We start from the raw sequence: 14,360 nt of genomic DNA, 5'->3' as shown, positions 1-14,360 counted from the left end.
TAGGAGCTTACACAGTGGAAGAGAACCGACTGCAGATAGTCGTCCTCTACCTTTCACACACTTGCTGTGGCCAGGGCACACTTACATACAAATGCATACATCAATTTATGAAGTTGAAAGAACCCTCTGGAGTCGCGGGGGAGGGGGGTCGCAGTCCTCGCTATCTGACCACCTTCACCCACAGCCGCATGGCACGGCAAGCAGCCTCCTTCATGCCTTGCAGAAAGGAGCAGCAGAAGAACCAGAAGCCGGCCAAGTCGGTGTGGGAGCAGTGCACTAGTGAGATGCACAAGCACTACCTGCTGGCCAGCCGCGAGGCGCTGTACGGGGACGCAGCCGAGTGCTGGCCCACCGCCTATGCGCGCCCACTGCGGCCCGACGTCAAGACGCACCTGAACCGGCTGCTCATGGTGGACCTGCAGGAGAACCGCAGTAACAATACCAACAAGGGCCGCGCGCCCAATGCGCTGCGCCCAACCGCGCGACCCCGCCGCGCGGCTCGCCTGGACCGGGAGTTCTGAGCGCGCGCCTGGCCGGGAAGGCCCGTATGGCCAAAAGAGCGAGCCACAGCAGTGCGAGCACGTGCCTCCCCGCGAGCATGCGCCCTGGGACGAGGACACCACGCTCACCAAGGCCAGGGACGCGCCCAGCCGGCCGCCAGGCGCACCGGCCTGGGGCTGACGGGGAGCCTCGACGTCACCGCGCTCGCCGCCGGCCAGGGATGAACTCGAAGACAGGCCGGAGCGCAGGCCTCGTCCCTGCGATGCCACCAGGCCGGCTCGTGCTGCCGACGGCGATGGCGACGATGGGGAGCGCAGGCGGCGACATCGACATGGGCCGCCCGCCCACTACGACAGGGAGCGCAGGCACCGGCACAGGAAGTGAGTGGGCTCCGGGAGGGATGTGCCCAGTTGGATCTTCACTCTGGGCCGGGCCGAGAAGTTTCCCCGGTAACTAGAGTGAACAGTCGCCAGGCCTAGAATACTGGAAGCGGTGGGGATGGGGATGTACCCAGGGCCCACAGCCCGGGGTTAGTAGTTGGGGAAACAGATGTAGTTCTGTGCTGGGATGAACCCAGGGTCTCATATACAAGAGTCCACAACAGAGCTACGCCCCTCAGTGAAGGATTTTAGGTTGGCACTCTACAGCAGAGCCAGCCTGTCACAGGGGAATTCTAGGCTAGCATCTATCACTGAGCTATACCCCAGCTCCTCACTGGAGGACTCTAGGCCTGCCCCCTACTGCTGAGTCACGCCCTCAGCCCCTTACTGCAGGATTCGAGGCAGGGACTCTACTACTGAACTACATCCCATCCCAGCATTATATACAAGAAGTCTAGGGTGCTGCCGTCTTGGCTTTCAAAACGGCTAGAGGACTAAGGCATTGTACGTCTTGCACAGGCCCTAGAGAGAGCCCATAGTCTCCACCAGATTCGTGTAGCTTTTTCATTCTTTGCTGTTTACTGTTGAATTAGTGCGTTCTTTTTTGGGTTTTCGAGACAGGGTTTTTCTGTAGCTTTGGAGCCTGTCCTGGAACTAGCTCTTGTAGACCAGGCTGGTCTCGAATTCGCAGAGATCCACCTGCCTCTGCCTTCCGAGTGCTGGGATTAACGGCGTGCGCCACCACCGCTGGGTGAATTAGTGCATTCTTGGCATCAGTGTTCTCATCTGATGATCGGACTCCCCAGAAATGACCCAGTCATTGCTAGAGTTAAATAAGTCACCTCTGCCAAGGGCTCGCAGGGGTGCTCATGTGTGCGAAGCGTCTGCGACTGTCATCTTGCCAGTCCTTTGCTTACTTGATGGGGGAGGGAGGGCTGATCTCCAAGACAGAAAGGGAGCCACCTTCCTTGACAGTACCCCACCAGTAGCTGTTTTCTTCTTATCTTTCCCATAATATTTTGTAATGTTTCACGGAAGACCATAAAGGAACTCTCTATAGAGAGCCCAGGGACTTCTGTGTTGATAGCAACATCTGTTATAAAATACAAGCCAAGTGTGGTGTTATTCCTATGATCCCAGTACTTGGGAGGTGGGGCAGGAGGATCTGGACTTCAAGGCTAGCCTTGGCTACATAGAGAGTTTGAGACTACCCAGTGCGACATCCATAGTAATAATCATAATCATAATCATAATCATAATTTAGTGTCCTCTTGATCCTCCTTCTTATTGCTATGAGAGCGTCACACTGGTTTCTTGAAGGATGTACTAAATCTGCCCCCGGTCTATGGGAAAGGGGTATTTGTACAACCTGCCAGAGTCAGCTTTCTCTTCTGCTGTGTGGGTCCCGAGGTGTCAGGTGTTTTACCAGCCTGCAAGACACAACTCGTGACTGGGTGGGACTCAGGCTTCAATGAGACTATGTTCCTAACAAGAGGAGCCCAGTGCAGGTCCCAGGACCACATACCGAGTAGTGGGATTCTCAACCAAATGCGTTTAGACAAGGGTCTGCAGACAAAAATCACTACCAGGTAGATGCGGGGGGGGGGGGGGTCACAAGCTCAGGCCAGCCTGGGATACACAGGGAAATCCTGTATCAGAGAGGGGGGGTGAGAGGACTGGTTGAGGAGAAGGAGGGACGACTCCTTCTGGAGGGCTGGTCCTGGTCATGGATACTGACTCACACTCTTCCCACTCCTAATGCCCACAGCCCTCCTCGGTTATATCACCACCTCTGTCTGCACCGTGCTCCCTTAAACACCATTGTTCCAAATCATTCTTTCCCTAGAGTTTTCTCTCCTGGGTGTTTCCCTCTGCTCAGAGAAGTGTGAGAAAGGCCAGCTGTAATCTAGCCCAGACTGAATTCCAGCCAGTAGCTGCAGGTGTTTGGGGCCTTCAAAGTTGGTTTTATCCATTTCCACTGCTGTAACCAAATGCCTGAGGTTGGTTACTCATTTAGAAAGAGTGGAAGTTTGTCCAGCTTCCTGTTCTGGAGGCTGCAGAGTCACAGGGCACAACGCCAGCACTCTGAGGGCTTGTTGCTGCATCCAAACATGGTAAGGGACTCCCACGGTGAGTGACCCAGGGCCGTCATGACTATTCCAGTCTCTTCTTTCTCTCAGAATGCCACTCATCCATCATGGGAACCATGCCCTTGAGACCTTATCTAGCCCCACTTACCTCCAAATACCATCATCAGGCAAATTTAGGGATTAGGTTTCTCAGTACATGAGTCTGGGTACTGGGGCAAACACATTAAAAACATAGCAGAGACATTCTGAGAAACGTGACCAAGATGGACCAGACCACAAGAAGAGCAGCTAGAGAAAAATAGAGCGTTTTGGGCAAGAACATTACATGTTAAGGTCCTGGAATCACTCAGAAGACAGCCAGCTTACAGGATGTGAGGGAGGGGGCAAAGGGCCAGAGATGGGTTAGTAGGACTCTGGCTCCCTTAAGAGGGTAAGGAGCAACCAAAGATGTGAGGAGGGGCTTTGTCCCTGTATTGTGTCTGCTGCTGCTGTACCAAAGGAGGCAGGGTGATGAGGACAGAATGGCTATTCCTAAAAGTGTTCCCGGAGGAGGGTTTTCTGTTGTTCTGAGATAGGACCTCATGGTGACTGGTCATCCTGCCTGCTGGGATTACAGATATATACCACCACATCAAGGTTTATTTGGTGCTGGGAATGGAACCCACGGCTTTGTTCACACTCGGCAAGCACCCTTATTAACTGAGCCACACCCCATCCCTGCAGAACGTTGAAAGTCAGTCATACCATGAGCAGAACCTGGGGCTGCAGTGCAGGGACTCTCAGTACGCCTGCCCATCCCTGCCTGGCTGTGATACTATCAGTATGTCACCTTACCTTTCTGGTCCCCATTTCTTCAGATGTGGTGAGCAGTAGGGTAAAATGTACAGGTTTAAATGAAAGCAGAGACATGAACTGTGTTGAGAGATGCTGAGCCAACAAGTACTCAGTAAATGTAGCATGGTAGAATTACGGAATTAGTAGCAGTTCTATGTTTAGCCATTTTTGGATGTCTTTAGGGGTCATTTGGAGGCCCTCTGGGATAGCAAAATCTACACGTTTGGGCTCCATCTGTAAAACAGCCTAGTATCTACATGGAACCCACACTCCTCTTCTGTGGGCTCCAGATCATCTCCAGGTAACTTAGAATTCCTGATGCAGTGCAAGCACTCTATGGGCAGCTATTAGACTCTATTTTTCAAACAAAATTTAGAAAGCAGATTGACAATGTGGCCATTTAGCAAAAAACCAACAGTAGGTTCCCCTCTAGAGCCTATGACCTCCACACTCATCAGGTTTACAGTTCTAGGCATGAATTCTCTGCTGTGGAACAGCCCTCAAATTCAGTCGGTAAGCAGTGGTCACCCCCACACCAGTAATGCCCCTGTTGCCCCAGTGAGCACATCCTTGTTGCAGCATGCAGGGACCAGTACTGGGTAAAATCATTGATATATTCTGTATTTTCTTCTTTGACACAGGGTTTCTCTGTGTAGCCCTGACTGTCCTGGAAGTCACTCTGTAGACCAGGCTGGCCTTGAACTCAGAGGGTGCTGGGATTAAAGGCACCACTACCCAGCTGTATATTCTGTATTCTTTAGGAAAGAGGTGAGGGGAAAGTGTATCAGGTTTTTTTTTTTTTAATATATTTTCAGTCTTGGGTCTGGAGAGAGAGCTCAGCGCTTAGGATCACTTTCTGCTTGCATGGAAAACTCAGGTTCGGTCCCCAACGCCCCACATGGAGATTCACCACCTTCTGTAACTCCAGTTCCATGGGATCTGACGCTCTCTTATGGTCTCCAGGGGTACCAGGCTCCCAGATTCTCAGGTGGCACACAGACTCACAGGCACTAACAGATCGATCAGTTCAGTCCCCACATGCAGAATCTGTAGTGGGAAAAGGTGAACCACAGTACAAACATATCAGTTCACCAGGCATGATGGTGCACTCTCAGGAGGCAAAGGCAGGTGAGTCTCTGTGGGTTCAGGACCAGTCTGGTCTATATTGAAAGTTCTAGGTCAGCCAGGTTACATAGAGAAACCTTGTCTCAAAATAAACAACAAAAGGCCATATCAAGTGTTTCAGCATCGTGTGAGCACTCGGTGTATACATATCATACTATTAGTAATACTCAGGCTCTCTTTGCTACAGACATCAAAAACCTTAGAACTTGGTATGATGGTGCGTGCCTAGAAACCTGCACCCAGAAAGCTGAGGCAGGAGGACTGCCATGAGTTTGGAGCTAGCCTAGACCAGAGTAAAACTGTTTAAAAGACATTGATTCTCAGCCAGGCATGGTGACCCATGTCTTTAATTCTAGTACATGGGAGACAGAGGCCACAGATCTCTGTGAGTTCGAGGCCATCCTGGTCTATAGAGCAAATTCCAGAACAGCCAGGGCTACACAGAGAAACCCTGACTTGAGGGTGGAAGGTGGGGGGGGGGTTCAAATTTTGATTCTGTTTCAGAGAGCTGGGTGCTCCTGTGATCTTCATGTCCTTTTCCTTATCATAGGCTGCCCTCTGGCCTTTTCCAGAGCCCACCCATGTGTTTCATTGTTGGGATGTTGACAGTGTCATTTTTCCTGTTCTGCTTAACCCTACTCCCATTTCTACACTCACCATTCTCTTCCCCTCTGAAGCCTGCACCAGAACACCATTCCTGCACCGTTCAGTAGTTGCTAAACTCAGGTTCCCACACGGGTCCAAGTGAGGCACAAGCTCCAGACTCCTGGTAGAGACCCGTGAACTACCGGACATCTGCCACTCCTAGGACTAGTCTCCTGACCAGTGGGGGTTAGCTGTTTGCAGCCTAGTTCCAGCTGCATCTGTCACCATGGCCACCCACTCCCCATTGGTACAAGGAGGGTTACTGCAGTTGTGGGTTTCCTGGCTCACTCTCCCTGTATAGCATAGAATCCTGATCCTTTAACACACTCCTCAACACCTCCACTTTGATCACCACCTGTTTACTTTGCTGAGTGACGCTGGAGCTAAAGGTTTCTAGATAGGACCAGATTCCAGCTTAGTCCCATCTGAGCAGGTTCATCAGGGACAAATGTCTTCCCCTCTGCCTCAGTTTCTTACTCTGTTAAATGGAGCTGATCTTGTTATCCATTTCAGGAGCTGTAATGCATGAAGTATTGAAGGCTGTCAGGAACTGTGTCAGGAAGCCTGCAGAAGAGGGCAGCCAGGAAGTGTGCAGAGGAGGTCAGTCAGGATTCCTATAGAGGAGATCAGTCAGGAAGTGTGCAGAGGAGGTCAGTCAGGAAGTGTGCAGAGGAGGTCAGTCAGGAAGTGTGCAGATATCAGTCAGGAAGTGTGCAGAGGAGGTCAGTCAGGAACTGTGCAGTGAGGGTCAGTCAGGAAGCAGGCAGTGAAGGGTGCTGTTTTATGGTCTAGAACAGTCTCTAGGTCTCAGGAGAGTACACCACAAGGGAGAAGTACATGGCAGCTGGCAGTGGGAGCCTGCATAAGACTAACTTAATACAGAGAGCACCTGTTCTGGACGCTGGGACAGGGCCCAACTTCAGTTTTATGTATCCTCTGAATCTTCCCTAAAGATACTTAAGGATTAAAATTAACTGAAAATTTAGCTGGGTGTGGCGGTGCACCCATTTAATCCCAGCACTCAGGAGGCAGAAACAGGTGGTTCTCTGTGTGTTTAAGGCCAGCCTGGTCTACAGAGTGAGTTTCAGGACATCCAGGGCTACACAGAGAAACCCTGTCTCAAAAAGCAAACTGTTGACTGGAAATTTATGCTTGGGCTTTGCACACTGGGCTAGCAAAAATCCCCAGTAGAACTGGGGGTATGAGTCAGAGGTAGAGCCCCTTCCTAGAGTCCCCAGTGAGGGGTGTGGATGTGGCTCAGCGTTAGAGGGTTACCACAGCCTGTGTGAGGCTCTGAGCTCCTCCTCAACACTACAAAAAGCTCATAAGAGTTCATAACCGCTTGACCTGCCTGGAGCTGCGCAATGCTTTGTGAAGTGTAGAATCAGTAAATAATTGTTTTTTTTTTTTTCTTTCGGGGTGGATGATGCTCAGGGCCTCATATGAGCTGGGTAGTGTAGCAGATTGTCCTGGGCCATGCTGTGGGTCTGGGTATTGGTCCTGGCAGCTGCAATGCTGATCCTAACCAGTTCTGCACTCTTCCACTTTGATCCTCTCCTTAGAGAGAACCAGGGCTCCCGGGTCCCCATGTCTGGTCCCAACCTGTCCACCACCAGGCCATTCCAGCAGAACCTGGGCCGCCAAGACTTGCCACTGGCCGAGGACCTTGACAACATGAAGAATAACAAGTTGGCCACTGCGGAGCCTGTCAGTTCCCATGACAGCCTGGGCCACAGTGGTCTTCCCCCAAGCCCCACCAAGATCGGGAACAGCACCAATCCTGGTCCCACCTTGGCCACCAACCCCCAGAACGCTGCCAGCCGCAGGACGCCCAACAACCCGGGCAACCCGTCCAACCCCGGCCCCCCCAAGACCCCTGAGAACAGCCTTATCGTCACCAACCCCAACAGCACCCAGCCCAACTCAGCGAAGACTGCCAGGAAACCCGAGCACATGGCGGTGGAGATCCCCCCAGCCTGCCCGCCCCTCAACCACACTGTGGTCCAAGGTGAGGAGCTGCAGGGTTGCTGGGCCGTTTTCTCCACAGTCCCTGCTCACAGTCTTGGGAGGAAGAAACACTAGACCCTGTGTGCAGCCCTCAGTGGACTTGGCCTGAGGCCACGCTCCACACCCTACCTTCCCTCCACAGAGCCCACACTACCACAGGGGAGAAAGGAACCCCAAGTGGAAACTGGGGGCCTGGGGACAGCTTGGAGTTTGGGTGCAGCACAGCTGGAAGCATCACCATTGTAGACGGTCCAGTGGCACAGTGAGCAAGGAAGGAGCTGGGGGCCTGGCCCGGTTGGTAGAGTGCTTGCCTAGACACTCTAGCACCACAGACAACCTACAGCCATGGTAGGTGGAGGCAGGAAGTTCACAAGTTCAAGGCCACCCTTAACTGCACAGTGGCCTTAAGGCCAACCAGGACCCCATGTCTAACAAGGATAGTGTCTGTTTACCCCAGAGTCTGTGTCTCTTAGAACCGCTGTGGCTGCAGCACACACTTAGGAACACTTGCACTCTCTTCTCTCTCCTGGAGATCAGATGTCTCACGTACCAGTGTGGCCTATTTGGATTGGCCTCACTCCTTTGGCCACCTGGACTGCGGCCCCTAAAGACAACTGCGTACATTCCTGTGAGGAGTGAGTCAGTTTTTGGCTTAGGGTTGCTGTGTTTTGAGATAGCATCTCACTGTGTAGCCCATGCCTAAGCTAGAAGTGACCCTCCTGTCTCTCTTTCCCTGTGGTGGCAGAATTACAGGTGTGTGCCACTGACTTCACTGTGATGGTTCTTGATAATAAACTAATGTTATTAGTTTTTGGATGAAGAAACAGACCCCAGGGGAGATTCAGCCTGTCCACAAACAACCACACAGGGCTGTGGAGCCTGCCCAGGGGAGAGGTGCTGCAGTCAGGACTGGGTGTTCTCACAGGGTCTGAGTTCTCTACTCTGTGGGTAGCTGCCCCATGCAGGTCCTAGTCACATCAGAAAATCTAAGGGAGCAGAGGCACCATTGCTCTGTAGAGTGGGAGCTGGTCTTCTAGGGCCAGTTCACCGGCAGCTGTGTGACCTTGGACTAGCCACGTTACTTCCCTGTGTCCGGATTCCCTTCTCTGTCAGGTGGTGGGCACAGGCACCAAGCCCACAGGGTCAGGGACGCCTGGTGCACAGGAAGCTCTTCCCCAGTTCCTATGCTTAGCGTTGGCTCCAGGAATGACCAGGAGTCTAGAGCTTTGTGGGTAATCATGGAGGAACCCATGTTTGTTCTTGTTCCAACAGTAAACAAAAATGCTAACCCAGACCCACTGCCAAAGAAAGAGGAAGAGAAGAAGGAGGAAGAGGACGCAGACCCCGGGGAGGACGGCCCAAAGCCCATGCCGCCCTACAGCTCCATGTTCATCCTCTCCACCACCAACCCGTGAGTATGGGAGCAGCGGCCTGGCCAGGCTCCCCAGGGTGGGCGGGGCAGGCAGTGGAAGATAGATTCTCTTCAGCACCATCTTGAGTCTTGAGACCCTCAGTAGACCCTCTTGCTTCACTCATCGGAGATAAAAGGTTGTCATAACAGACTACCATGGAAAAGACCCCTTCCTGCCATGAGATGGAAGCCACTGCCGTAAATACCAACCTGTGCCCTGCTGGGACAGGTGTCCTTTAGAAATTGTTGCCTTGTGCTGTCCACGACCTGCACGACCTGTGTGGCAGTCGTGCATCTGAATTCTGTGAATAACCATGGCGCCACAGATGTGGGCTCTGGGCTCTTTTTTCTAAAGTTCAGTTTTTCTCCTTTACTAAACAAATGTCTAAGTGGCACTTACTGTCAAGTATTGTTCCAAGTGCTTTATAAATTTACAACTTTTTTTCAGAATAGCCTCTTAGCATTGGTGCAGTGAAAGCGGGTGAGGCTTGAGCCAGAACAGGCTGCTTCTAACAGCCCAGGGTTTGCTTGTTTGGGTGGCCCTGGGGTTGGACCAGGCTTCGTGAGTGCTAGGCAAGCGCTCCCCCAGCTAAGCTGCAGCTCAGGTTTTCTGCTCATGGTGGAAGTGATGGGATTTGTTTTGAGTTTTGTTTTTAATTTTATTTATCACTGGTGTGTGTGTGTGTGTGTGTGTGTGTGTGTGTGTGTGTTTGCCATGGCTCCCATGTGGAGGCCACAGAGACCCTGGAGTCATTGTTCTCCTTCCATCTCCATGTGGGTTCCAGGGATTGGACACTGGGCCCAGGTTAGCAGGGAGAGCGCCTTACAGCTCACTGGCCCTTGTCTTTTGTTTTGTTTTGCGCATGTATTGTTAATGTTGTATTTGTGTGTGTGTGTGTGTGTGTGTGTGTGTGTGTGTCTTGTTTTGGGTGTGTGTGATTTGCCGATATGTGTGTGTGTTTTGTTGTGTTTTGTGTGTGTGTGTGTGTGTGTGTGTGTGTGTGTTTTGAGTGTGTGTAATTGGTTTTCAGACCAGATCTTACTCTGTGACCACACTGGCCCTGAACTCATAACATAGTCCAGATGTCCTGAACTCTTAGTGATTCCTCAGCCACAGCCTCCCTGTGCTCAGATTACTGACAGGAGCCACCACTGTCGGTTTCTTCTTTTAGACACTGGAATATTTCACACATGGAAAACCTAGCCTTGAAATGGCTCCGTGGGTAGAGAGGCTGTGAAGCCTGCCAGCCTGAGTTCCGTTCCCAGGAACCACAGAGTCAGCTCTCACAAACTGTCCTGTGCTCTGTGCAGGGAGCCTTGGCACAGCACCATCCCCACACACAAATAAATAATGTAATTAACTAAAAGAATAAGTAAGTGAAGTCTTTCTATGTCCTGCAGAATCATCAGTAGTAGTGATTCCACTAGCTTCAGAAACCAAGTAGTTCAGTTGTTTGGAGAGTAAGAACTCTTCCACAGGTAACAAGACTGTCTCAGGGAGCTGAGGGCTTCCAGCTGCACTGGACTATGGGACCCACCCAGTGCCCTGTGGAGTCCTTGACAGATGGTCTGGGTGGGGCAATGGAATTGGACTGTACGTGAGTGGAGGGAAGGGCCCGTGAGCCTGCAATCTGAGTGGCTCCCTGCTCTGCCCACAGCCTTCGCCGGCTGTGCCATTACATCCTAAACCTGCACTACTTCGAGATGTGTATCCTCATGGTCATTGCCATGAGCAGCATAGCGTTGGCCGCTGAGGATCCTGTGCAACCCAACGTGCCCCGCAACAACGTGAGTCCTGGCTCTGCTCCCTATCTGAAACGTAGACGAGATAGACGTTCACCTCTGAGCCACACCTGCAGTTCCATTATATGACTAGTGGGCCTCTTATCCTAAGGGAGGCAGGAGCCTGACTCTGGTGGTTATAAGCACCCGCTGCTTGTCATGTTCAGTAATTACCAGCCCTTGAACCTGTAGCTCCTGCGCCCCCCCCCACCCAAAGTTTCCTAGGTGGCTCCTGAAGCTAGAAGCAGGGACATTGGCCATTTTTGCTAATCCAGACAGAAACAACTAGAGCCCAATTCTGGGCAGAATGGTGGAGAGAGGAAGGGGAGGCTCCATCATCCCAGACTGAGTGGTACCCTCAAAGTGAAAGAGAACCAGATGGCCAGGTGGCCCCAGAGTTTAGAAGATACTCCTGGAAACAGGAGAGCCCTGAGTGTGGACACTGGCCCGTCCACCCCATCACCCCAAGGACAGTGGAATGGACTCCTCCAAGGCCCTCTTAGTCCACAAGCGGCTTGGAGTACTTAAAACAGGCACTCTTAGTGACCAGCCCTCAGCAGGGTAAATCGGTCGGATTTGCCGCCATCTGCTGGACACTTTGATTCACAATCTACACATCTTTAATCCTGCCTGGGTGTAGCTCCTGGGTGGAAGCTCTGCTTCTGAGGAATTTTCAGTGTTCCCGCACCCCAGTGGACAGCTGGTAGACTTACTAGGAGTTGAGCAAGCCTGTGATTGGGTTTCCTGGCCCTTTGTTTGTCTGTGCAGGTGCTGCGGTATTTTGACTATGTTTTCACAGGCGTGTTTACCTTTGAGATGGTGATCAAGGTAAGAACAGTATTGGGGACATCCACGGACCTTCTGAGAAGAGAAAAGCTCAACCCAAGAGTAGATGTGCTGAGTGTGTGTGAGGGGAATTCACCAGACAGTGTGGTGGAGAGAGGGAGGAAGGAGTGGGGAGGGCAGGGAAGAGCAGGGAAGTAAGGCGTGACTGGGGCTAGGAGGACTTTAGTGTGCACACCAAAGGAAGTGAGAGCTGTGGAGAGCTCTGGGACTCTGCAAGAGCGCTCTCAAGCACCCTCAGATGACAGATGAGGGGATTGTCAGGGACCAAGTGGGCCATGACGAGGGCAAGAACCACGGATCACAGAAGAAGTAAGAGGTAGACAGAGTCTTGGAAGGCTCCAAATATGGTGTACAAGGCTTCCTGGTGCATGGTCTCCTGCGGGGTCAGGCAGAGCACACTCTGATGCTTGTGCTTGAGGGCTTCAGAGTCAGGTCAGGCTCCCTTTCCTCAGAAGGACCACTTGTCATCCTGCCAGTTCCTCCTTCCTCAAGAGGGTGTTATCCTAGCAAAGGGTTGAGGGCTCTGAACAAACTGTTCTCTCCCTCTAGATGATCGACCTGGGCCTTGTCTTGGCATCAGGGGGCCTATTTCCGTGACCTCTGGAACAGTTTGGACTTCAAGTTGTCAGTGGAGCCCTGGTGGCCTTCGCCTTCATGTAAGTCTCCATGCCCGGCTCCCCACCCTCAGTCTGAGTCCCACTGTCAGATGTGGGTCGTATTCCAGAGTTCTGTGACAGGAACGAGAGCTGTGGGCCAGTGGGGGTGGGGGCGGGCAGGGGATGCCCAGTGGGGCTGCAACTGGCTTTGTGCATGCCATCACCATTAAAGAAGGAAGGAAGGGAGGGACCAGAGCCACCTTCCACTCCTCCCACAGCAAGGTGGTGGCCTCTTGCTGTGCTGCTTCTGGTAGTCTTGCCTCTGGGGACATCTCATCTCCCTACCCACAGCCCCTCTACATGTTGTCTCTTTGAGATGCCCCTGAAAAGGCAATCAGAACGCAGTGTGCGTGAGATCCCACCTGTTCCCCAAGGCTCCTCACCATACACCTGGTGGCCAGCTTCTATGTGTCTCTGTCCTTCCAAGGCTCCTAGGATGCCCTGCCCTCAGCAAGGTTATATACTATGGCAACTCTCCACAACGGCACCCTGGTTATAGGTGGCAGTTTCAAATATGGTTCCCAATTTCTGAGTGAACATTTTAAAATGGCAACCATTTCGAGATGGCACCCAAGTTCCGAGTTCCCATTCCAAGCTGGCACCCACTTTGTGGTGGTGCTGGAGAACGGGCAACCATTCTAAGATGACATGAATTCTCACCATCATCCCAAGATGATGTTCTAGGGTTTAGGGACCATTGCAAGTTGGTGCTCAGGCCTGGTGATGGTGGTGCACAGCTAAGATGGTACCCAGGTTCTAGATGGCCTTTCAAAAATGGAGTCCAGGTTCTTGGAAACCATTTCAAGACAGTGCTCAAGAAGCAGACGGCCATCCCAAGATGGCAGCTGAGTTCTAGGAAGCCTTCTCAAATATACTCAAGGGGTCAGAAGCCATTCCAAGATGTTACTTGAAATCTCACCATCATTTCAAGATGGTACTTAAGTGCAGAATGGTCATCTCAGTGTCCCCAGAGGTCTGTGCATCCACTTGATGTGGTATCCAGTGTCTCAGTGGCCATTCTCAATGGTACATGAGCTCTGCCATCCAGGTTTCTAGGTAGCCATGCCAGATGGTGTCCAGCTGAGATGGAGCTCAGGTTAGGTCTAATTGGAGAGGGAGCCCGAGATCCCAGCAGCAGGCATCTATATCAGGGAGAGACCTAACTTGTTCCTCATCCAGAAATCCATTTTGGGAACTAAGATTGTGCTTATCACATAGGTCAGTCCCAGAAAGAAAGGTCTTACAGGGTCTCTGACTGCCCCCCTCACCTGGCACAGAGACCTGAGGGTTTCTTTGGGTTTGTCTGACGGGCTGCCTCTCAGTAGTGATGGCCTCTCAGCCTGCTCCCTCCCCTGGCACTAAGTGCCGATTTCATGACAGAGGGCCCTGACTGTTGCCCATTTCCAGGCGAAGGGCTCCAGTCGGGCCTCCCAAGCTGCCCCCTGGAGCACAGCACGCTGTGGTTGTGGTGGATGTGCATCAGCATTTCCATAGCCAGCAGGCCTAACTCGCCTGACTCCCAGCTCTCTCTCCTTTTATCCACTCTTCCGATTCTCTCCCTGTCCTCCTCGTATTCTCTTCTCTTCCCTTCTTTTCTTTTTTCTGGTCCTGAGGATGGAGCCAGAGGGTGGAGCCAGGGGCCTTTGCCCTGAGCCCCAAGGGATGCTCCCAGCTCTGGAGTCAGACTTTCAATGTTCTCATGAATTCAGTGCAAACATAGTGCTGTGCTGTGTTCCTGTAATTCCTTGTTTTTAACCCTTTTCCCTAATTCCTACATAAGAGAAGGTCAGACCAGGGACAGCCATGTGCCTGTGCAGGCCGGCAGTTATAACATAAGCTGGCATTGAAAGCATGGGCCAAGGATTCTCTTGGAATTTTGGAAGAACTTGGAATTGTGGATCTTGCTGTGAGGCGGGAGAGGAGACACCCTGACCCCTACCATTCCCCTACCTCACTACCAAGAATCCACTTGGCCCTGCCACTTCTCACTGACGAGAGGCCTGCAGCTCGGTGCAAGCTGGCCAGCACCTTGTTTAAGTCACTCCTGCATACCCAACAGCAAAAGTGATTGCCAGTTGCTGCT

General features: G+C 52.1%; 1 protein-coding gene across 1 annotated transcript in view; it reads left to right on the top strand.

Annotated features, from left to right (window-relative positions):
- The window catches only part of LOC148118415 (voltage-dependent P/Q-type calcium channel subunit alpha-1A-like), a 66,376-nt gene that overhangs the window by 20,747 nt on the left and 31,269 nt on the right, over nt 1-14,360 (top strand). Inside the window, 11 exon segments of the mRNA XM_087900628.1 lie at nt 224-472; nt 474-645; nt 647-725; nt 728-881; nt 7,138-7,583; nt 8,855-8,993; nt 10,652-10,781; nt 11,544-11,603; nt 12,171-12,194; nt 12,196-12,238; nt 12,241-12,277. Of these exon segments, the coding sequence (XP_087756754.1) occupies nt 224-472; nt 474-645; nt 647-725; nt 728-881; nt 7,138-7,583; nt 8,855-8,993; nt 10,652-10,781; nt 11,544-11,603; nt 12,171-12,194; nt 12,196-12,238; nt 12,241-12,277 (1,533 nt within the window).

This window comes from Myodes glareolus, chromosome 22, assembly GCF_982192425.1.
Source record: "Myodes glareolus chromosome 22, mMyoGla1.1, whole genome shotgun sequence".
Lineage (NCBI taxonomy): Eukaryota > Metazoa > Chordata > Mammalia > Rodentia > Cricetidae > Myodes > Myodes glareolus.
The sequence above is the reverse complement of the archived record's forward strand: the minus strand, read 5'-3'. Positions and strand labels throughout refer to the sequence as shown.